Source organism: Carcharodon carcharias, chromosome 12, assembly GCF_017639515.1.
Source record: "Carcharodon carcharias isolate sCarCar2 chromosome 12, sCarCar2.pri, whole genome shotgun sequence".
NCBI lineage: Eukaryota > Metazoa > Chordata > Chondrichthyes > Lamniformes > Lamnidae > Carcharodon > Carcharodon carcharias.
Genome location: NC_054478.1, coordinates 64959032 through 64984856, shown reverse-complemented (window position 1 = coordinate 64984856; position 25825 = coordinate 64959032). Strand labels below are relative to the sequence as shown.

General features: G+C 41.6%; 1 protein-coding gene across 8 annotated transcripts in view; it reads right to left on the bottom strand.

Moving 5' to 3' along the window:
• The window catches only part of LOC121284762 (RNA-binding motif, single-stranded-interacting protein 1-like), a 293402-nt gene that overhangs the window by 71235 nt on the left and 196342 nt on the right, over positions 1–25825 (bottom strand). For all 8 annotated transcript variants that reach the window (XM_041200341.1, XM_041200347.1, XM_041200342.1 and 5 more), the window contains 2 exons: positions 11792–11949; positions 1616–1695 (listed from right to left, as the gene is read on the bottom strand). In XM_041200341.1, coding sequence (XP_041056275.1) covers positions 1616–1695; positions 11792–11949 — 238 coding nt within the window. The remainder of the gene's footprint in view (positions 1–1615; positions 1696–11791; positions 11950–25825) is intronic.

Here is a 25825-nt window from a genome sequence, read left to right as displayed (position 1 = left end):
AAGGAGAATACAATACCCAAGCTAGAACAGTGAAACTAAACGTATTTTTCTGCTCCTATGATAAATAAAGAACTTGTGCATTTTACATTCTCAAGATTTCTCAAATTGGTTCAATTTGAAGTGCAGTCATTATTGTAATGTAGGCAAATGTGACACCAATTTGCACATAGTAACGTCTACAAATTAAGTAAATCATTAGTTTTTGTAGTTTTGTTTGAGGGATGCATGTTGACCAAGACGGTGAGAGATTTCCATTCAAATACTGCCATTTTACATCCACTTGAACAAGCGCAAAGGGCTTGATTTTACAGCTAATCATAAAAATATACCATTTCTTCAGCAATGCATTGGAGTGTCAATCTAGGTTATGTGATCAAGACCTGGAGAATGGCTTAAACCTATGAATTTCCAATTTTACAACACTCCACAGGAAGACTGATTTTCTTGTTCATAAAACTTCTTTCCCCCAGGTTGTGAAATACAATCCTTTCTTTTCCATTTTGCAGGAACTGCGAGTATATTTTCTGCACTATCCAATAGCAATTTTTGTAGATCAATCATGAACCAGAGACTGGTGGTTAGTGTGATTTAATATATTTCAACAGTGCACGTGGCAGCACATAGTAACGTCTACAAATTAAGTAAATCATTAGTTTTTGTAGTTTTGTTTGAGGGATGCATGTTGACCAAGACGGTGAGAGATTTCCATTCAAATACTGCCATTTTACATCCACTTGAACAAGCGCAAGGGGCTTGATTTTACAGCTAATCATAAAAATATTTAACCTAAATACCCAGAATAGAATCTGGTATGCATTTTATCAGCACTCTTTGTTTCTAGAGTCAATTGTAATAGAATTTGAAGAGAAAGAATTCATAAATAAATTTAAAACAATAATGCCATCAAGAGGCTTTTGTCTTTTCATATAATCAGTGAAGTTTTCAATCTGAAAGTCAGGCATAATTGAAGAGTTTACAGCATCTGACAATCTGAAATTACATTTACTTTCCAATGCAATAAACTAGTTGATCAAACATATCTGAAATTACAATTTAACACTGAAATTATTTTCCACTTTGAATTAGGCAGTCCAACAATAAGTACATAAATGAGGTGTCAACCTTAATGCTTGTTGTCTCTTTGTACACTTACAATGCAATATTCAGCACCAATTCCTGCATGATTGCTAATATCAAACAGCTATAAGGACTCAAGGCAGTAGAGATTCATTAATATGCAAATATTGTACAGCTTTTAAAATTGATGATTTTTCTTCATTAACAAGACGACAATAGGAATTATTTTAGTGCCACAAGCTGAAATAGTTTCACTTTCATTAAAAATTTCTGCCTTATTCACAGTAAGAAAAAAACTAGATTGATAAAAGACTGTTTTCATCTACACACTTAATTGGCTAATGCAATTATTCAGTAAAAGCAGGGTTATTAAATAAATAAATTGGGTTGTACTTATATGATTGAAATACTAAAATCAGCGGGTACTACGTTTGCTCAGAAACAATCACATTTCATGCATCATTTTTCATTGTCGCTATCAGCAATCCGTTCCAACAATCCACCAACAGAAGCTTAAGAAAAGGTCATCAAAACTCACCGGGGACACCAGGCAGGGTTTTAATAAATTTGCCATTAAAATGTGCTATGACTGCTTCACACTTCTCTGTTGATTCCATTCTAGTAAAGGGAGAAAAAGAATTGATCACTGAAGAGGGCAGGTACTGTATGATTGCAAAATTATCTGAAAATGTATTAACCGCCATCTTTTAGTCTAAAGAGAACTAGGAAGTAGGTTCATGCTTTTAAAATTTCCTTCCCCAATTACATCTCTACTTCATACGTAGCTACCAAATATTGTATTATTTTCCTAATATGCGGACTGTATCTGGTCAAAAGTTTTTCTTTGATTGTGTGACAGTGCAGCCTGGAATCCTGGTGGGCTCTTTCCTTATCCTCAGATGGTTTGCATTAAGTGCCTTACACTACTGACAAATGCTGGAGGTTATCTACTAAACACCTGAATTTGAATCACAATTGTTGCTGAGATTTCGCTGCAAAGCTTCATACTTTTCATTAACAAAATTACTTTCAAACATTGGCTATTTGACTCAAACACAAGGGAAAGATGAAAATGTGTGTCACTTTAACAAATAATGGTGTAAAGCATTTAATCAAATTTCTTTATTTCAGTTTCCTATAACACTGTGCTCATCTTGTTGATTAAAACTACCAGGAGTACTTCTACAATTTTAATTTAATGGTTTTCATTTAAGAAGTTAACTGACAAAGAAATAATTTTTAAACATGCTTACACTTCAAAATTATTTCAATTTAAAAAGCTAATATAATTTTTGCAAAGCAGAACAGAAACCTGGCAGTGATTGTTTATCCTTGATATGTACTTGGACATTAATCTCCACTTTTTAATCCTGGAGTGCTGTCAATCAGTCAGGAATTGGTAGCAAAAAGCACCACTTGACACCAAAAATGTACCGACAGCATAGATTCAAAATCTGAAGCACTGCTCAAAAAAGGTCCATCAATTCTATTAAACAAAATTTAATCTGAACAATTTATATACCAACAGATTTAAAATTTATTAATTCTATTTTATGTGGTTGTGAGAAATTCCGAAACAGATGTTTTCCAAGAACAGAAATGTTGGAAACAATATATGGCCCACATTTAATGTGGCAACAATGAAAGCTTGCAAAACATCAGAAAATCAAATTTATTTGTAATTTGAATGTATCTATCTATATCATATGAATGAATAAATTATTTGCCCTTCTACTGGCTAATTTCAGATAGGAGACTGACCACAGTATTGTAGTTTGACTCAAACATGTTAGCAAAGCTGGACGCTGGAGGTACCAGTACATTCCTAACTTGGAGCATTTTGAAGATGCCTTACTTAAGATTTTTCAAACTTCATCCTTAATGACATCCCATCCTGCCCTCTGCATAAGGACAAACTTGTTGCAAATTAATTTCTCACCATGCTGACCTACGATGATTCCCGGATCCACAACACATAGGTGTTATTTTTTAACCCTATCCACCATGTGAAAAGAGCACATGGGCAATTAAAAACAAAATTACTTGCCTGCTTAGAACTTGATCCACTCCTGCTGCCCCTGTTAATTACTTAACGGTTCTATAGATGGATGAAGCACTGATCTAAAACAGGTGGTAACCTCAAATGATTTATACAAATTAGGATCTTATTGCATCAATAGGGTCCTAATGACATTTTATCTGTGACCTGATTGAGAAAGTGCAGCAGCAGCTGGTAGGATGGAAGAGTGGCCCTAGGGTGTGAGTCAAACAACTACCTTTGAAGGCCAGAAGCAGCAGAGTTTTCCTTGACCCGATGAGGAAAGATGCAGCTTTCCTGCTTCCAACTGCTCTTCCATCCTTCCCCACTATGGAACGTTCCTGAAATTCCTTTCCTGCCTAGAAACCAGCATGTGGCCAAGGACAGCTTGATATTCCCCTGTTTGCATCTGCACTGTGCCCCTCTCAATAGTCTGGCCAGGAGCGGGGGAGTGACACAAACAAGGCTCAGGAGTTAACTTACCCTGCATCTAAAATTTATTAGGTCAGATGACTAAAAGTTTGGTCAAAGAGGTAGGTTTTAAGGGGTGTTTTAGAGGAAGAAAGCAAGTTAGAGAGGCTGAGAGCTGTAGGGAGGGCATTCTAGAGCTTGGGGTCTATCAACTGAGGGCACAGCCACCAGTGGTGGAGCAATTAAAATTTAGGATGCACAAGAGGCCAGAATTAGAGGACCACAGGTATTTTGCAGGATTGTAGGATTTATGGAAAATACAGATAAGGAGGAGTGAGGTCATGGAGGGATTTGAAAACAAAGGAGAGAATTTTAGAATCAAGACATTTCTGGACCTAGAACCAATAGAGGTCAGTGAGCACATGGGTAATAGGGGAACTGGACTTGCTGCAAGTTAAGACATGGGTAGCAGAGTTATGAATGACCTCAAGTGTACAGAGGCTAGAATACGAGTAACCAGCCAGGGGTGTGTTAGATTAGTTGAAACTATAGGCAACGAAGGCACTGATGAGGGCGAAGTAGGAGGGTGTTACGAAGGTGGAAATAGTTAGTCTTAGTGATGGCACCTAGATGAGGTCAGAAACCCATCCCAGCATCAACTGTGACACCAAAGCTGAGAACAGATAGAGTTAATTTTAGATTGCTGCCAGTGAGAAGGATGGAGTTGGTAGCCAAGGAACAGTTTGGCGTGGGGACTGAAAACAATGGTTTCTATCTTCCCAATATTTAATTAGAAGAAATTTCTACTCAACCAATATTGGTCTTGTTACCAAAATCACTCAAGGCAACCACGGAATAATGTTTTATTGTGATGCCCTCACTGGTTGACTAGCTCGCCAACACTCACGATCGAGGTTCACACATGAAAAATAGTCACTTGGGTGAGGTACAAGGCTGTCAGTGCCAGTGGAACAGCACCCAAGCAAGGAGTCAACACCTTCTGCAAGGAAGAAAACTGAAAAAGGTGGAAAAATGCTCCTGTTGAGCTTTTCAATTAAAGATCAACAGCATATAATAAATTTTACATTAAATTTACAATAATTAAGTAATCATGCCAAGGCCTGAATTTCACACTTAGTATCTAAGCCAAGTCGGCGGGCCCGAAAGCAGATGTATAATCCACTGCCAGGTGAGATCACATTTCCAATGCAATTTCACGCTGGGTGGTCAATTAAGGGCTGCCCAGTGTGAAACGCATCTGCTCAATGGTCAGAAGGGCCAGGTGGGGGCAGGAACCTGTTGGGCGCTGGGTCCAATGGCGACCCAGTGGGGGATTTAAAAGCAGCAGAGGCAACTCCCTGAAGGCTGCCAGGGGACACTTTGCAGCTTTGGAGTTGTTTGACAAAACATTTTCTTTTCAGCTGCAATCTACACCTGCTGGGCACGCCAGGTGGGAGGGCAAGTCCTGTGGGCACTCGGCCTCCCGGTTCTCAGATGAGTGCCTGGGAATCCTCGTGGAGGTGGTCAGTGCCAGGCGGGACATCCTCATCTCCAGGGATGGCAAGAGGAGACCACCACGCCTGACCAAGAAAGCATGGCAGAGGTGGCAGCCCAAGTCAGCAGCCATGATGTTGTACAATGCACATAGGTGCAGTGCTGCAAAAGGTTCAACGATCTGCTGTGCTTGGCAAGGGTGAGTTGGCATGGGTCTGTATAGAAAAGTGTTAATGGCTGGCCATCCCTGCCGTGGTGCTCAGGGGTGTAAGTCTCAGTGCCAAATGTCAATGGCATCGGCGCTGGCCAAGGCGGTGAGCTCTGGCTGCTTGGCCTGATTGCTTTGCAGGTTGAGGGCCACAACTCAGATGTGCCCTGCAAGGTGCTCCTCAGGTGGAGTTGGTCAGGGTGTAATGGCGCTGCATTGGACTAATCAATGCTTCTCTGTCCTTTCAGAAGAGGGGTGGGGGTGGATGTTGGTCAGGTGGGAGTAGGGGGGTCAGTTGAAGTCAGGAGGGTGCGGGAAGAAAGGTACTGATGAGGCCAGGGAAGCGGCCTGCTCGGAACCCCCTCCTCCTTGAATCCAGCCAGACCCCTTCCTCTGGCCTGCATGGACCCACCTATGCCCTCAGGCCTGCCCACCCCATCGCTTGGGCCACCCTCAGGCCCTTTGCCCACCCCTCAGGCCTGCCGGTGTCTCCTACCAGGTCTGTGCCAGACCTAAACCCCTCCAGACCTGGGCCTGAGTGCTGCCGCCACTGGAACCAACTTTAGACCACAACCCTCTTCCCTGGTTTGGGTCTGAGTGCTGCTGCCACAGGTCCATGCCCCACCCCACACCCCCAAACCCAACTGCCTACCTGCTGATGCCAGCCAATTCTCAGGAGTGTGCTGGCCAGTGCTGCTGCGTCCTCGTGGCTGAGTGTCTGCGCACGCTGCCCGGAGGGATCTGGGACAAGTAGCATCCTGGGAAGCCCAGGTCAAGGACAGGAAGCTAAATTCCGGGACAATACCAGAAAATTTGGGATGGTTGGTTACTCTGGTCAAATTTGTTGTGTTGTACTAGAGCTAATTCTTTAGGTAGATCATAAGTTTGAACAGGGTTCTTGTAATAAAATGGAAATATTCAGCATAAATTTCCATAATATTACTTCTTCCCTCACCAAGCCTCCTTGGACAGCGCCTTCCAAACCCATGGCCACTACCTTACCATACTAGAAGGACAAGGGGAGCAGACACATTGGAAGTTCCTCTCCAAGCCAGTCACCATCCTGACTTGGAAATATATCACCATTCTTTCATTGTCATGTGGTCAAAATCCTGGAGCTCCCTCTCTAACAGAACTGTGGGTGTACCTACATTACATGGACTGCCGCAGTTCAAGAAGGCAGCTCACCATCAACTTCTCAAGGGCAAGTAGGGATGGACAATAAATGCTAGTTAGCCAGTGGTGCCCACATCCCATGAATGAAAAAAAACATATTAACTAAGAAGTTAAATCCCTGCTCAGCCACTCTGATGTTGAGATTGGATCTTTCCTTTCAATGTATTGTACAAAATGTTTAACAAAGACAACTTTTCAACAGAAAGCTATTTTGGAGGGATCTATCAAGATCTGGTATACTGTATGCAACTGTTGTTTTATTAACTTGTATCTTAGTGGAAAGCTGAGGGCAGTCCTCACTGTTATTGACTTCAGGAATGATACTCATCTATGTCATTGAATTACATACATGGCATAGTGTCCTTCCTGAGATACCACCTGTGTTCTAATCGCAACAGATAGGTTAGCATCATAAAACAAAAGAAAAATTGAATATCATATGATCTAAGTTAAGAAAAGCTTACAACACTGTTAGCCATCTTACTTCTATGACAATCTGCCAGCAAAGGTTTAGATGCCTAGGGATATATATTTACACTGTTCGATAGTATACTTGGGCTGAATATACTGGAATGACACCTCCGAGGGATTTAAACAACATAGGAATTTAAAAAGTTGCTGTGGCCCTGTTGGCAAAATTTTAGTGACCATTTTCAATTATATCCAAAAAGAGTCTTAAATCAGCGCTGCCTATCAAATCACTTTTACATAGTTGTCAACCTTTTTCAATTTGAACAAGCTGCATTTGTCCAAATGACAATGAAAGCTTACATTCCTGAACCACTGTTTGGAGATGTACACCCAGGACTATATTTGGTTGAACACCGCATTCTTGATAGCTGTGAGCAGTGCCAGCCTCAGTCTCAGCTTCAGTAAAATGGAGGTTACATACAAGCCAGTGCCAATAAAACTTTATATTTCACCCTAAACATGGAGCAGACCAATCTGATTCCGTTTAATGATGAGGGAAGTGTTCTCGTTAACAAAACACTTGATCAGGAAAACTTGCACATTAATGCACATGATGTCAGAATGGCATCACCTCAAAGATCAAGCTCAAGGTTATATTGTAATAATGTCTGCAATTGTTATATGACTGCAAAGGGAGGATATGCTAAAGCTGGTAATTGAATAAAATCATCAAATTTTACAATTAGTGATGTGAATTAGAACATGACTATGGGTAGTGATGAGTGAAGGGGTGAAAGGAAAATGTCAAGGCCAAGATGGGAGTAAGGGAGCATGGGAAGCATAATTAATGGGGGAGGGGATGCTGGACGGAAGGGCATCAGAGACCTATGTTTTACATCCCACCTGTAAGGTATCACCTCTAATTGTTAGCGGTTTCCAGACTAACATTTTTTTTATTTCAAAAGGATGGTCTGTAAGAGAGGTAAAGACAGATTATGACAAATATGGAAAGTGTTAAAAAGGAGGAAAACAGAGAGGAATAAAAGAAACAAACAGAAGCAGAAAGGAGAAGGAAGGGACAAAGGAAGAAGAAGAGAAAAGAGGAGTCCAAAAAGTAATAAAGGAGGGAGAAATTAAACTGAGAGAATGATATCTAGAAATAGGTAGAAAAATTGTAGGAGTTTCTACAAGTATTCAAAAGGGGACAGAGTAACTAATGTAAGTGTAGGTCCTCCAGAGAGAGTCTGGGGAATTATCAATGGGGAATAAAGGAAATGGCAGAAGCGTTGATCAGACAGTTTGGGTCTATTTTCACTGCAGAAGACACAAACAACATTCCAGAAATACTTGTAAATCAAGAGGTGAAAGGGAGGGAGGAACGTAAAACAATCACCAGGGAAAGGGCATTGAGAAAACTATTAGAGCTAAAGGTTGACAAGTCCCCAGGATTTGATGGACTTCATCCTAGAATCTTAAAAGAAGTGGCTGCAGATAGCAGATGCATTGGTTTTAATTTTCCAAAATTCCCTCGATTCTGGAAAGGTCTCATCAGATTAGAAAATAGCAAATGTATGTCCTCTATTCAAGAAAGGAGAGCGAGCGAGAAAGCAGGTAACTACAGGCCAGTTAGCCTAATATCTGTCATAGAAAAAAATGCTAGAATCTATTAAGGTGGTTATAGCAGAAAATCTGAATGAAAATGAGCAGAATCAACATGGTTTTATGAAAGGGAAATTATGTTTGACACATTTAGAGTTCTTTGAGGAAGTAACCAGTGGATAAAAAGGAACCTGTAGATGTGGTGTGCTCGGATTTCCAAAAGGCATTTTGATAAGGTCAAAGGTTACTATACAAAATAAGAGCTCATGGTGTAGGGGGAAACATTATTATGGATTAGAGGATTGCTTAGCTAACAGGAAGTACAGAATATGGATAAATGGGTTGTTTTCTGGTTGGCAAGCTGTAATCAGTGGAGTGCCACAGGGGTCAGTGCTAGGGCCTCAACTATTTACAATCTAAATAAATGATTTGGCGGAATGGACCGATCGTATGGTGGCTAAATTTGTTGACGACACAAAGATGGGTAGGAAAGTAAATTGTGAGACAGATGTAAAGAGTCTACAAAGGGATTCAGACAGGTTAAGTGAGTAGGCAAAAATATGGCAGATGGAGTATATTGTGGGGAAATGTTAACTTGTTTATTTTGGCAGAAAGAATAGAAAAGCGGTATCTTATTTAAATGGAGAGAGATTGCAAAACTCTGGGGTACAGAGGGATCTGGGTATCTTGGTACATGAATCACAAAATGTTAGTTTGCAGGTATAACAAGTGATTAGGAAGGCAAATGGAATGTTGGCTTTTATTGCAAGGAGAGTAGAATATAAAAGGAGGGCAGTTTTGCTACAATTGCATAGGGGCTTTGGTGAGACTGCATCTGGAGTACTGTGTACAGTTTTGGTCTCCTTACCTGAGAAAGGGTAAAATAGTTAGGCATATAGAGCATATAATAGCATTAGTATATCTTAAATGGGGAGAGATTGGGAAACGTTAATGTCCAAAGAGAGCTGAGTGTTCTTGTTCATGAGTCACAAAACTAAAATACAGGTGCAACAGGCAATTAGGGAGACAAATGGTATGTTAGCCTTTATTGCAAGGGGATTTGAGTACAGGAACAAGGAAGTCTTGGTGCAGTTGTATAGAGCCTTGTTAAGACCATACGAGTATTGTGTGCAGTTTTGAACTCCTTGCCCAAGGAAGGATATACTGACCACAGAGTGAGTGCAACAAAGGTTCACCAGACTAATCCCAGGGATGGCAGGATTGTCCTATGAGGAAAGATTGAGGAGACTGGACCTGTATTCTCTAGAGTTTAGAGGAATGAGAGGTGATCTCATTGAAGTGTACAAAATTCTTACAGGGCTCAACAGGGTAGGTGAAGGAAGGATATTACCCATGGTTGTGCGGTCTAGAACCAAGGGACACAGTCTCAGAATAAGAGGTATTTAGGGCTGAGATGAGGAGGATGCTGAGAGGCAGAGGGTGGTAAATCTTCGGAATTTGCTACCCTGTAATGCTATGGGGGCTCAGTCATTGAGTATGTTCAAGCAGAGGTCGATAGATTTTTGGATACCAATGACATTAAAGGGGGCAGTACAGGAAGATGGTGTTGAGGTATATCATCAGCCATGATCTAGTTAAATGGCGGAGCAGGCTTGAGGAGCTGAATAGCCTACTACTGCTCCTATATTCCTACGTTCCTAGAAGCAGTTCAGAGAAGTTCACTCAACTGATTCCTGGGATGAAGGGGTTTTCGCAGGAGGGAAGGTTGGACAGATTGGGTGTATCCATTAGAGTTTAGAAGAATAAGAGGTGGTCTTATTAAAATTTAGACGATCCTGAGGGGAATTGATAGAGTGGATGCTCAGAGGATGTTTCCCCTTGTGGGAGAGGCTAGAACTAGGGACGTGGTTTAAAAATAAGGGGTCTCCCTTTTAAGACAGAGATGAAGACAAATTTTCTCTCTGAGGGTCTTTAATCCATGGAATTCCCTTCTCCAGAGAACAGTGGATGCAGGATCATGAATATTTTTAAAGCTGAGTTAGGTAAAGTCTCAACTGACAAGGGAGTTGGAGGGTAGAGGAGGTAGACAGGGACCACAATTAGATCTGCCATGATCTTATCAAATGGCAGAACAGGTGCAAGGGGCCGAATGGCCTACCCTTGCTCCTAATTCGTATGTTCACATGTATGCTCGTATGTAAAAAAGCGACAAAAAGATAGGAGAGACAACTAGGAAGCAACTATATTCTCTGGCTTACTGTGAGTCAAGAGATTTATGATTTGAGCAGAAAATAAGAAAGCTGAAAAATCAGATAGTGCATGCTAGAAAAAAAACAGACTTCATCCAGACAGTCCCACTATGAACAGCATAATATGATATGGTTCCCTTATAAAGCTTATTAGTCAACAGTAAATGCATTGGAAGACTTGACAACTTCAAAACAATACAGTCTGGTATTGTGCAGAAACAATATAATTTACAAATATTGAAAAGGAGGGACCATAACAGAATTATGTTTGCCTTCAACAGCTCTGAACTGTGATTGAAACCAAATTGTTGCAGTTTGCAGCATGTTTCAAGCTTTGAGTAATTAAAAGGAATTGTCGTCCCTAACAGTTCAATTCAACAGATTGAGACTGAAATAGAAATTGTGCGACTTCATTTCCATACCAGAGTAATAGAATAGTGTTCGACTTTTGCAACAGTGCTGCGTAATATTGAAAAGAAATGTGGACAATCATCCAGATTTTGCAGTCAGCAGTGAAATAAGGGTGCTCACTGCTGACCTCAAAGAAAGCTGTGCTGAGAGATCTAGCAACCTCTTTGATGAGAGCTCTCTTGAGATACAACTGATTGTAACATTCTTCAATGGAGATTCCTAGGGTCAAACTACAAGAGATGTCTTAAAGATATTCAAGTAGCAAATCATGTTAAAGAATTTTCACAGACACAGGCAGTCAGTCAGGAAAGAAAAAACACTCTCAATCAAATCACCTTTTCAAAATCTTAGACAGCGTGAAATCAAAGTTGGGACATATACATGGGGTTATGGTAGAAGCCGAAATAACAAGTAATTTTTTAAAAATTATTAAAAAGTTTAAAAAAGAATAATCAGTCATAATAGAGACATTTAACAACATTCCACAAACAAAAAAAAATGATTTATTCAGGGCCAGATTGGTCGTTAGGTAATAATTATTACTCAGATTGCTATTAAAAATAAAGGCCTTAAAACTGAAGGTGGATTTTTTTCTCATTTATTCAGAAATCTTCTGAATTGAGTAAAACAATGTTTATGTGTATTCTGGGGTCCTGAAATCTTGTATGGACAATATATGTTTTGAGATGAAAATATTAACTGTCAAGTTTGATAGTATAATTAAGCATTTAAAATCCAAGCAGCCGCATGCAATACCTTGCAAAGCCAACACCACGGCTTGTGCCATTGGCATCTCGGAGTATTCGTGTGGAGATTACTTGTCCATATGGCTTCAGCATATTCTCCAGTTCTTGTTCATCCATTGATGGTGGTAGATTGGAGATATATAAGTTTGTGGGGTCTTGTTCTTGTTGCTGAAATAACAGATATTATAATAAGTAGTCTGTTTTGAAACAATGATATGCATTCCCATATTCTCAAAACTTATGGTTGAGAGATTCTGGTGAACAATCCTTTTTCTGGTGGTCAACTTGCTTTTCAGTGTGACCTGTAAATGTTAATTTTGCCTAGTTACCAATTATAACATGCATATCTTTAAATTTTGTTTTGAAAGCACCTACTCCAAATAATCTGGCTGTCTAATCTAAACATTTCCTGCCCCACACTCAAATCAGGGTGGTAGGTGGTTTATTTAATTGGATGTATTTGATTTGTGGTGGAAGTATTTCCAGATATAGTAAATATTATGAATCCTCACCAGACCTCTCAATATCTTTGATTAAGTAAATCTAATTAATGCAATCCATAATGGAGGCGGTGACGGAGTGGTAATGTCACTGGGCTAGTAATCCAGAGTCCCAGGCTAATGCCCTGGGAGCACATATTTGAATCCCACTAATTAATAAATCTGGATTTAAAAGCATGTCTAATGGTGGTCATGAAGCCATTGTCAATTGTCGTAAAAACCTATCTTGTTCACTGTCAGGGAAGGAAATCTGCAGCCCTTCCCTGGTCTGGCCTACATGTGACTCCAGAACCACAGTAACATGATTGATTCTTAAATTCTCTCTGAAATGGCCTAACAAGACACTCAGTTGTATCAAATCGCTACAAAAGTCTAAAAGACATGAAAACTGACAGATCACCTGGCGAACTAGGCACCGGAAACAATAACGGCACACCCAGGCCTATTGACCTTGCAAAGTCCTCTTGTCTGGGTCTTATGCCAAAATTGGGAGAGCTGTCCCACAGACTAGTCAATCAACAGCCTGACAGAGCCATACTCACTGAATCATACCTTGTAGACAACGCCCCAGACACCTCCATCCCCATCCCTGACCCACCAGAGGTGGCAGCAAAGTGATTTACAGTCAGAAGGGAGTTGCCCTGGGAGTCTTCAACATTGATTCTGGATCCCATGAAGTCTCATGGTATCAGGTCAAACAAGGTTCAATGAACAGTTCAGGAGAGCATGCCAGGAGCAGCACCAGGCATACCTAAATAGAGGTAGCAACCTGGTGAAGTTACAACAAAGGACTACTTGCATGCCAAACAGCAGAAGCAGCATGCTATAGACAGAGCTAAGTAATTCCACAATCAACAGATCAGACCTAAAGCTCTGCAGTCCTGCCTCGTGAATGGTGGTGGACAATTGAACAACTAACAGGAGGCAGCTCCACAAATATCCTTATTGTCAATGATGGCGGAGCCCAGCACCTCAGAGCAAAAGCCAAGGCTGAAGCATTTGCAGGCATCTTCATCCAGAAGTGCTGAGTGGATGATCCATCATGGCCTCCTCCAGGAGTCCCCAGCATCACAGATGCCAGTCTTCAGCCAATTCGATTCACTCCATGTGATGTCAAGAAATGGCTGAAGACATTGGATACTGCAAAAGCTATGGTCCCTGACAACATACCAGCAAAAATAAAGAAGACTTGTGCTCCAGAACTTGCCACACCCCTAGCCAAGCTACCCCAGTAAAGCTACAACACTGGCATCTACCAGGTGATCAAAAAGTAGTACATCAGTCTGCTCACGATCATTAGCAAAGTGATGGAAAGTGTCGTCAACAATGCTATCAAGCGGCACTTACTCAGTAATAACATGCTCACTGACACTCAGTTTGGTTCTGCTATGGCCACTCAGCTCCTAATTTAATTACAGCCTTGGTCCAAATATGAATAAAAGAGTTGAACTCGGCAACATTTGGTCAAGTGTGGCATCAAGGAACTTTGGAAAAACAGAATTCAATGGGAATAAGGAAAATCTCTCCACTGGTTAGAGTCATACCTAGCACAAAGGAAGATGTTTGTGGTTGTTGGAAGTCAATCGTTGCAGCCCCAGTACATCACTGCAGGAGTTCCTCAGGGTGGTGCCTCAGCCCAACCATCTTCAGCTGCTTCATCAATGACCTTTCGTCCATCATAAGGTCAGAAGTGGGGATGTTTGCAGATGATTGCAGAATGCTCAGCACCATTTGAAACTTCTCAGATGCTGAAGTAGTCCAGACCATATGCAGCAAGACCTGGACAATATTCAGGCTTGGGCTGATAAGTGGCAACTAACATTTGTGTGCCACACAAATACCAGGCAATGACCATCTCTAACAAGAGAGAATCTAACCATCTACCCTTGACAATGTCATTGCCATTATTGAATCCTCCACTATCAACATCTTGGGAGTTAACATTGACCATAAACTAAATTGGAGCAGCTATATAAATATTGTGCCTACAAGAGCATGCCAGAGGCTTGGAATTCTGTGGCGAGTAACTCACCTCCTGCTCCCCAAAGCCTGTCCACCATCTACAAAGCACAGGTCAGAATTGTAATGGAATACTCTCGACTTGTCTGGTTGAGTCCAGTTCCAACAACACACAAGAAGCTAGATACCATCCAGGACAAAGCAGCCCACTTGATTGGCACCCCATCCACCTCAGTAAACATTCACTTCCTCCACCACCAACGCACAATAATTTCCAGTAGCAATTGGACTGATCTAACATGTAGTTTGGTGATGCAGAAGACAAACAGATACATAGGGTTTAATTTAATGATGGCAGCATTGGCGCTGATGGCAGGTTGGAAAGCTGCGAGCAACCCTACCGCAGCCAGTTCTGGGTCCCCAGTACAAATCTACTCCCATCAGGCAATTAGTTGTCTGCTATTGTGGCTCCCGTCCCTTTAAGAACTAAGTTCTTGCCTCCAAGAGCTGTCGGCCAACTGGAGGTCCGGCAGCTCTTCAGTCCCATCAGCGCCACCGGAAGCGGAGATGTTGCAGAGGGCTGGGTGGAGAGGGTGTTTCAGTGGAGGCATCCTTTGTTGCCAGGGGGTCTGCTCCCTGAGCTACAGAGTGCCCAATCAGGAGGCCCCACCTGCTGAAACCGCAAGGAGGCTGCCAGCCTTTACTGGACTGTCTCCCCAAATAGTGGCATGGGATGAGGCCCTTGAGTGGCCCTTGATTGGTACTGTAGCTCCACCTTTCCTCTTGGTTCTATGGTTCACTCCAGCTCAGGCCCTCCCATGGCCTGGATTAAATTCCACCCATATGTTGAAACGATATGTTTAATGAGGCCTGGGTTTTACTATTTACATAATCAATTGTCGAATCATAGAATCTAACATCACAGAAGAAAGCCGTTCAACCGGTCATGCCTATGTTGCGCCTCCAAAAGAGCTGCCCATATTTATTCTACCTCCATCTTTTCCCCATAACCATAAAAATTAGTCCTTATCAAATATGTAGGATTAAATAGGATATACGGCACAGAAACAGGCCATTCAACCCAAACTGTCCATGCTGGTGTTTAAGCTCCATTCAAGCATCCCCCCAACTTTCCTAATCTAAATCTACCATTGTAGTCCTCTATATTCCTTTCACCTTTATACGCTTGTCCAGCTTCCCCTTAGATGCATCTATAATATTTGCTTCAACCACTCCTATGGTAGTGAGTTTGTATTCTCACCACTTGAGTAAAGAAGTTTCTTCTGAATGCCCCTTTGGATTTCTTGGTGACTATTTCATATTGAAGGCCTCTGTCCACAGTTATGTTTTTTTTAAAGAAGTAAATCAGCTCACCGTAGGAGGGCAGACATCAAATACAAAATTGTACACATTTTGGATAATTCTCCAATATTGTGCTTTCAGTGCGTGAAAGTCCACATCAGAAATTGTGCAGGCATTTATTTTTAAGTTATCTTTGACCATTAATTTACATGGTCAGAGAATTGTGCTCAGCAGCAATGAAATTTATATCAGCACTCTTTGCCAGGTAAGGCTCCGTGCCAGAAATACAAAGACAGAAAATTCCCCTTTCGGGCAATCCAACTTATGTAAGGTTTATTGCTTCCAGTATCTGAATCAGGCCTTCAAGCTTACAAACGATAGGTTACTTTTGCCAATATTGGCAAGGACAGAACAAACTGAAAACAATATAAATCAAATACAGTTTACATAATACTTCAATTATTAAAATGTGATAAAATTCTTCAAGAAAAGCTCTGGGTTAATTTTAAAGTGATGGTGATTCAGGATTAAAAACAACCATCAGGATTTAAGAAATTGAAGCAGAAGCAATCAGTAGCTAGTTGTTAAAGGAGTTACATTGGGATGGGTAACCTATTTTGGTCCAGCACAGCTCCCACCTGCCTATCACTGCCTTTTGGGCTGAGCTTCAGCACTTCCAATGCACTGTTGGTCTCTCAGCTTTACACTATTTAGGGCCCTGGACCGATATCTGCCTTTTCCTGGGCAAATTCCACTTCTATACTCTTCTGGGCTTAACCGCGTCCTCCATGTTCATCACTGCTTTCTACTGAAACTATTTTCCCGGCTGGACTGCCTCTAACTAGTAACTGTCTGCCCTTGCAGCCTTAGTTTTTTGCTCCATATTAATCTAACTTTGAACTGCTTCTGTAGCTGATCAGTTTCTGCCATGCTTCTTTCAGCTTGCTTCCCATGGTCATTACTTTCAGTTATCCTTTACCTGAATGTGTTCAATCAGCTCCTGAAGCTCCTCGAGCTCCCAATATTTTGTGTGCCTCATCTCCCTACAACTATTCCTGGGACCAGCTCCCTCTTCTACACCAATCCCATGGATTTACTTTCCATACTCCCTGGCTCTTTGTTCCTTTGTTGGTATACTGGATGTACACTGAGAACAATATGTTTTTCCAACCTCCTGTCCTGCTCAAAGCTTTTTTTCTTTACTATTTCATGGGATATGCACATCACTGGCAAGGCAAGCATTTGTTGCCCGCCCATAATTGCCCATGGCTTGATAGGCCATTTCAGAGGGCATTTAAAAGTCAACCACATTGCTGTGGATCTTGAGTCACATGTAGGCCGGACTGGGTAAGGATGGCAGATTTCCTTCCCTGAAGGGCATTAGTGAATCAGATGTGTTTTTATGACAATCAACAACAGCTTCATGCCACCATTACTGAGACTGGCTTTTAATTCCAGAGTTGTTATTAATTGGATTTAAATTCCACGAGTTGCTGCAGTGGAATTTGAACCTGTGACCCCAAAGCATCAGCCTGGGCCTTTGGATTACTAAGATAAAAGCAAAAAACTACAGATGCTGGAAATCCAAAACAAAAACAAAAATAACTGTAAAAACTCAGCAGGTCTGACAGCATCTGCAGAGAGGAACACAGTTAATGTTTCGAGTCCGTATGACTCTTCAACAGAACTAAGGAAAAATAGAAAAGAAGTGAAATATAAGCTGGTTAAAGGGGGGAGGCAGGTGGGTGGGACAGGTAGAGCTGGATAGAGGGCCAGTGATAGGTGGAGATAACCAAAAGATGTCATAGACAAAAGGACAAAGAGGTGTTGAAGCTGGTGATATTATCTAAGGAATGTGCTAATTAAGGATAGAAAGCAGGACAAGCAAGGTACAGATAGCCCTAGTGGGGGTGGGGTGGGGGGAAGGGATCGAAATATGCTAAAAGGCAAAGATAAAACAATGGATGGAAATACATTTAAAAATAATGGAAATAGGTGGGAAAAGAAAAATCTATATAAATTATTGGAAAAAGGGGGGATCGGGAAGGGGGTGGGGATGGAGGAGAGAGTTCATGATCTAAAGTTGTTGAACTCAATATTCAGTCCGGAAGGCTGTAAAGTGCCTAGTCGGAAGATGAGGTGCTGTTCCTCCAATTTGTGTTGAGCTTCACTGGAACAATGCAGCAGTCCAAGGATGGACATGTGGGCATGAGAGCAGGGTGGTGTGTTGAAATGGCAAGCAACAGGGAGGTCTGGGTCAAGCTTGCAGACAGACTGAAGGTGTTCGACAATGCGGTCACCCAGTCTGCGTTTGGTCTCTCCAACATAGAGGAGACTGCATTGGGAGCAACGAATGCAGTAGACTAAGTTGAGGGAAGTGCAAGTGAAATGCTGCTTCACTTGAAAGGAGTGTTTGGGCCCTTGGACGGTGAGGAGGGCGGAAGTAAAGGGGCAGGTGTTTCACCTCCTGCGGTTGCATGGGAAGATGCCATGGGAGGGGGTTGAGTTGTAGGGGGTGATGGAGGAGTGGACCAGAGTGTCCCGGAGGGAACGATCCCTGCTGAATGCTGCCAGGACAGGTGAAGGGAAGATGTGTTTGGTGCTGGCATTATGCTGGAGTTGGCGGAAATGGCGGGGGATGATGCTTTGAATGCGGAGGCTGGTGGGGTGATAAATGAGGACAAGGGGGACCCTATCATGGTTCTGGGAGGGAGAGGAAGGTGTGAGGGTGGATGCGCGGGAGATGGGCCGGACACGGTTGAGGGCACTGTCAACCACTGTGGGTGGAAAACCATCAGCTTCAACACCTCTTTGTCCTTTTGTCTATGACATCTTTTGGTTATCTCCACCTATCACTGGCCCTCTATCCAGCTCTACCTGCACCCCCCCACCCACCCCCAACCAGCTTATATTTCACTTCTTTTCTATTTTTCCTTAGTTCTGTTGAAGAGTCATACGGACTCGAAACATTAACTGTGTTCCTCTCTGCAGATGCTGTCAGACCTGCTGAGTTTTTCAAGGTATTTTTGTTTTTCATTTGGATTACTAGTCCAGTGACATTACCACTACGCCACCGGCTCCTGTTACAGTAACTAAAAAAGTACATGCACCATTTCCTAATGTTTCAAGCTTTAAATAATAAACAGATACCAAGAACTCTCAAGTTCATCTACTTCTGGACTCTTGTGCATCCCTATCTTTGCTCTAGGTAGGGAGCTAGCTGTGCCTTCAGCCACTCGTTCTGAAGTTAGCAAAAGGCTAGCATTCACTTTTGTCTTACTATTTTTTGTGGAGCACCTTACGAGATTTCTCTATGTTAAAGATGCTAAATAACTGAAAATTGTTATTGCTGTTGTGCAGAATGCTGACTTGGGTGCCTTGGGGGTAGGTGCTGGGCATTCTCGTAAGAATAGAGTTGGAATGTATGTTATGCTTAAACTCCATTCTGGTTTGCAGAAAATGTAAACCCCATTCTCAGTTGGCTAGACCTCACCCTCAGTACTACATCCAGTTCATGCCAAGACATTCAAGTGCTTAGGTAATCCAGAGAACCATGAGCCTGATCCAGAGTGTCAAAAGCTTGTTACAAGACTGGAAAAAGTTCAGATTTTCTGTCAGGAAAGTTGGTGACTCGGAAGTGAGCTTAGACAGTAAATAGTATGAAAAAGGTAGATCTAAAACACTAATTCAGACAAAGTAGGGCAAGGTGACACCTGTAAAAGAGAAATTTCAGACGCTTTTCATATAAGCATCAGCCTATGAAATGAACAACTGGATAGGGAATGAATGCAAAACTCATTGCAATCATTTAAGAAACATTTGGACGCCATGATTTGGGGATTATAGAGTCTTTCTGAGTAATGAGCTAATGAAAGGTCCTTTTTATCCATATCCACTCAATTAAATAAACTAGAATAATTGAGTTCAATATTCTAACACAGGCGTATCTAATTTACTGATCAATTTCACAGCATCAAAGCACACTTCAAAAATGTTAAAGGGTTAAAAAAAAGTTTTCAGTCAAATCCTGTTAAATGTTTTATAACCTTTAATGTTTATTCATTGTTATGAACTTCCATTTTCCATCAACTGCTTTCTTGAAATATTAGAAAAGACATGTGCCTTAAACATATATTTCAGGGAGTAACCTGCCTTGCTTTTACCAAATTCATGAGCAAACTAGGCACTACATCTTGTCTGGTCCATTGCCACTTAATTAAATGCATTTCCACATTTCAATATTGTAACAGACTTAGAGCATTTTAAAATGCAGCATTAGAATTCTCTTTTGAACAATGTACGCTAAATTGCTGAAGAATGAATACTGCTGGATTCTATGGGCTACTTTCCAGTCTTGCTGTAAATAGTGACATATTTACAAGTATAAAGTGCCACAGCCCATACACTCACATTATTTCTGTTCTTGCTCTCACTTTCAACAGTCAGCAGAATTTGAGAATATAGAAATATTCCCAGTGTGAGGTCCAGAGCACAGAAGCACATTATATTCCAGATACAAAAGAGAGAGAAATTGCATTTAGGATAAAATTACCCACAAAAAGCTGAATAGCTTATGTTTAACTGTATCTTCAGCCAGGCAATGTCAAATAAGTTCCTTGTTTTAAAAAGATGGGATATCTGTTATGGTGGGGATTTAAATTGTAATGACTTAATTCTGCCACATAAAACAGCCACAATCTTTATGAAAAGGTATTTAACCCTTGAAACAACAACAGTTCATGGGTTTCCCGGATGTCCGAATCTTTTTAGGTTTTCACGCTATATGCTGCATTACTAATGTAAACTCAAACTACATTGTTGAAGTTATTTGAAAGTCAGGCTTTATTATCCAATAATCCAATACATCTAAAATGTTATTTCTATGTTGATTGTTCTTCCTGGTTCTTCTTCATTTTATTTTATGTAATTTGTTCCATTTCTCATATACTTGCTAAATTATAAAAGGTAAATTTACTTGACTATTTTCTTCTGCCTTTCAGATTCAACCATTCATTTTATGGATTAAATGCTGGCTGTACATTAAAAATCTTCTGATTGCCTTGAAAGTGCTCTATAACGAGAAGGATTTGTTTTGCCAAAGAGAAAAAAGATGAATTTTTGATGTGTTTGAAAGTGTCAAAACAAAAAAAAAATTGCCATCAAACCTTTCCCATCCACTGACTTATCTCCCATGGAAAGGTTTCCTAGTTATCCAAATGCACATCAATAATGTAGAATATCTATTTGTTCCTAAAAGCTAAATTATACATTTTAAACCATTTGCATTTCTTGACATGATACTTTTGTGCTCTTAGTATCTCTGGGTTCATCATATTCTGCACAGCATTTGACTACATGCATCCATTTGCATCTTTTTAACATCCAATCATGCCACTTAGCAAATATTAGTCAAACTCTTTAAAAAAAACTGATCAACACAATATTAATTGCTTTGTCCAAGTGACCGACAACAAATTGCCTTTTTATAGTGCTTATAGTGTAGAACATGTCCCAAAGCACCTTACGAAGGGGACAAAAGGAATAAATTAATTGATGTATTCAGTAATCCTGTCGGGGAAGAAAGTCTCTTCCAATTTCAAATCTTGGCTGACGCTGGTTAAATTTATATTAATTCTTGAAGTGCAAGCTAAATAACATGCTTTCATTTTTGTTATCCATGCTTTGGATTTTAAAGATGTGGGAAACATGTCTAACTTCTCTTCAATGAAACAAACCTAGCTATGAATGTCTCTTCACAACTTAGAGCTATAAGTCCTGGAATCATTGTTCTTCTTGAAATCTTTTGCAGTACTTTTGTCCTTTTGGATGTAACACATTAAACTTCCCAATATTCTAAACATTACCTCATCAGTAGTTCATAAATTTATCAACATTTTGGGTTGTGGAAAAGGCAGGAAGGTACAAATCAAACTACAAACTACCTGTATGGTACTCAATCTGTGGGAGAGATGGACAGATATTTGGTAGGCGACAGCACATTTAAGCATTTTGGAAAAGGAGGAGAGATTAGGGATGAATCATTAGTTTACATGGCCAAAAATGTTGAGGGTACATTACTTAAAGGTAGTTTTGAAAGGGATGGGACTTGTGGAGAAGGTATCGTTTACAGCATCATCTACTGCGAGGACCAGGAAGGGAAATGAAGTGGCCACCTGGGTGGGAAGGTTGAGGATGTGGCACTTGCCCTGAGTTGGTGCTTGTAAGGAGGAGAGATAAGTGCTTGATGGACTCTTTGTTCCTCTCTTGGTACTCTTCAAAGGGAAGCTGGGCATTGAACTCGTTATTAAATTGACCTCCTGTTGAGAGTGGCAAATAAAACTGTCCTCTTCAGGACCAAAGAATACTATAATCAGGCCCAACCATCTGAACATGATACCTTAACATTTGAAGGTGTTACTTGCTCATAATATGAATAGCTTGAAAGGTTACTATGATGAGAGGCTGAGTAAATTGTTGTCCCCCGATGAAAGACTGAGTAAATTGGGCCTATATTCTCTGCAGTTTAGAAGAATGAGAGGCATTCTCATTGAAACATACAGGATTCTGAAGGGACCTGATAGGTTAGACCACAGATTATTGTTGTAGTCCTACTCCGGCCCCCTTCCACAACTCTTTCTCCGGTACATCGATGACTACTTCGGTGCCGCTTCATGCTCTCGTCAGGATTTGGAAAAATTTATTAATTTTGCTTCCAATCTCCACCCCTCCATCATTTTCACGTGGTCCATCTCTGACACTTCCCTTCCCTTCCTTGACCTCTCTGTCTCAATCTCTGGTGATAGACTGTCCACCAATATCCATTACAAACCCACCGACTCCCACAGCTATCTCGACTACAGCTCCTCACACCCCGCTTCCTGTAAGGACTCCATCCCATTCTCTCAGTTCCTTCGCCTCCGTCGCATCTGTTCCGATGATGCTACATTCAAAAACAGTTCCTCTGACATGTCCTCCTTCTTCCTTAACCGAGGTTTTCCACCCACGGTCGTTGACAGGGCCCTCAACCGTGTCCAGCCCATCTCCCGCGCATCCGCCCTCACGCCTTCTCCTCCCTCCCAGAAACATGATAGGGTCCCCCTTGTCCTCACTTATCACCCCACCAGCCTCCGCATTCAAAGGATCATCCTCCGCCATTTCCGCCAACTCCAGCATGATGCCACCACCAAACACATCTTCCCTTCACCCCCCTTATCGGCATTCCGTAGGGATTGCTCCCTCCGGGATACCCTGGTCCACTCCTCCATCACCCCCTACTCCTCAACCCCCTCCTATGGCACAACCCCATGCCCACGCAAAAGATGCAACACCTGCCCCTTCACTTCCTCTCTCCTCACCGTCCAAGGACCCAAACACTCCTTTCAAGTGAAGCAGCATTTCAATTGCATTTCCCCCAACTTAGTCTACTGCATTCGTTGCTCCCAATGTGGTCTCCTCTACATTGGAGAGACCAAACGTAAACTGGGCGACCGCTTTGCAGAACACCTGCGGTCTGTCCGCAAGAATGACCCAAACCTCCCTGTCGCTTGCCATTTTAACACTCCACTCTGCTCTCTTGCCCACATGTCTGTCCTTGGCTTGCTGCATTGTTCCAGTGAAGCCCAACGCAAACTGGAGGAACAACACCTCATCTTCCGACTAGGGACTTTACAGCCTTCCGGACTGAATATTGAATTCAACAACTTTAGGTCGTGAGCTCTCTCCCCCATCCCCACCCCCTTTCTGTTTCCCCCTTCCTTTTTTTTTCCAATAAATTATAAAGATTTTCCTTTTCCCACCTATTTCCATTATAAAAAAAACCCCACTAGAGCTATACCTTGAGTGCCCTACCATCCATTCTTAATTAGCACATTCGTTTAGATAATATCACCAACTTTAACTTTAACACCTATGTGTTCTATTGTACTATTGTCGTTGACATCTTTTGATGATCTGCTTCTATCACTGCTTGTTTGTCCCTACAACCACACCACCCCCCTCCACCTCTCTGTCTCTCTATCTCTCTGCCCCCCACACACACACCTTAAACCAGCTTATATTTCAGCTCTTTCCTGGACTCGAACTCAAGTTCTGTCGAAGGGTGATGAGGACTCGAAACGTCAACTCTTTTCTTCTCCGCCGATGCTGCCAGACCTGCTGAGTTTTTCCAGGTAACTCTGTTTTTGTCACAGATTATTTCTGCTGGCCCAGGAATCTAAAACACTGCGGGGGGGGGGGGGGGCACAATCTCAGGATAAGAGGCCAATCAATTAGGACCGAGAGGAGGAGGAGAAATTACTTCACTCAAAGGGTTGTAAATCTTTGGAATATTCAACCCCGCGGGTTGTGAATGCCCCATCTGGAACACATTTAAGGCCGGTTAGATAGATATTTGGTCTCTTGGGTAATCATTTAGAAGTAAGAGGAGGTGGATAGGAACATAGGAACAGGAGGAAGCCATTCGGCCCCTTGAGCTAGCTCCACCATTTAACTAGATCATGGCTGATTTTCTACTTTAATACCACCCTCCCGCACTGTTGTATCCCTTGATGTCATTGGTACCTAGAAATCTATCAATCTCTGCTTTGAGCATATTCAAAAACTGAGTCTCCACAGCCTCCGGGGTTAGAGAATTTGAAAGATTTATCACCCTCTGACTGAAGAAGTTCCACCTCATCTTGGTCCTAAATAGCCTACCTCTTATTCTAAGACTGTGTCCCCTGATACTAGACTGCCCAACCAGTAGAAAACATCCTTCCTACATCTACCCTGTTGAGACCTATAAGCATTTTGTACACTTCAATGAAACCACTTCTCATTCTTCAAAAGCTCCAGAGATTAGAAATTACTCAAAGGGTTGTAAATCTTTGGAATTTTTCCACCTCAGAGAGTTGAGGATGCTCCATTGTTGAACACATTTAAGGGACAGACAGATTTTTTGTGTCTCAGGAAATCAAGGGATAGGGGGAGCTGAAGCCTAAGATTAACCATGATCGTATTGAAGGGCACAGCAAGCTCAACAGGCTGTATGGACTGCTCCTATTTCTGTGTTACTCAAGAAACATAATATTAATATCCTGATTATTGAAGAAACATATCAAACACATCCACCAGTTTGACACAAGAGGACATATTAAAGATTTTGACCCAGTCACTTGCAATAACCATCCCAAATATGGCCTGGTGTGCTCTGTCAAACAACGCATCGAAGGTTGAAGTGAAATCAAGCATACCAGCATTGCTGGTGTTTTCACCGCAGCAGTATGCTTAGGAGAACTAACAATTTCCAATGTCTTCAAACCACCATTTGTGCAATGGCCTGATCCACCATTCCCTCCTGGTCAACACGCATCCGTCTACCTTGGAGACTTGAATAGCCACCACACAAAGTGGAGCGATGAAAACGTCAACAAGAATGGAGAATCCGTTCTTCAGTGGGCTTCACTAGAGAAATAAATTCCTCTTTTTTATGCCAAAAATCAAGATACATGCCATTCATCGAGGTGCCAGAGAGACTATAATCCAGACCTATGTCTCATCTCTCAAGGGAGCCAAAGAAGCTCAATCACTGCCTCCAGAACTGTTCTTGACAATTTCTCTGAATCGCCTCCTTATGCGCCAAAAATTTTCATCTTTCTATTCCCCCAAGAGTCAACAAAGGCTCTCAATCATCAACATTGGCATTGAAATTCCTGTCATTACAAGAATACCAGAACCATGGTGGAGTTTCAGAAAAGCAGACTGGAAAAGCTTTCCAAAGTCAATTTGAAACCAACATCCAAGTGGATTTGACCAACCACTGATGCCTTCAACAGATGAACAGGAACTATTAAGGTGGCTACAAATGCCTTATGTTTTGGGGGTCAGAATGAGAGAATTTTAATGGCACAGGAGGCAGTGATTTGGTCCATTGTGTCTGCACTGGCTCTGCAAATGAGCATTATGACCTAATGCCATTGCCCTACCTTTTCCCCATTACCACTGCACTTTGTTTCTATTCAAATAATCATCTAACGCTGAGTGCCTCAATTGAACCTGCCTCCACCACACTTCCAGGCAGTGCATTCCAGAGCCAAACCATTCATGTCGCATTTGTTTCTTTTGCAAATCACTTTAAATCTTGTTCTTGAGCCTTTTGAGTGGGAACAGCTTCTCCCTATCTACTCTATCCAGCCCCTTCATGATTTTGAACACCTGCATCAAATCTCCTCTTAGCTGCCTTCTCTCCAAGGAGAAAAGTCCCAACCTCTCCAATCTATATTCATAACTGAAGTTTCTCAACCCTG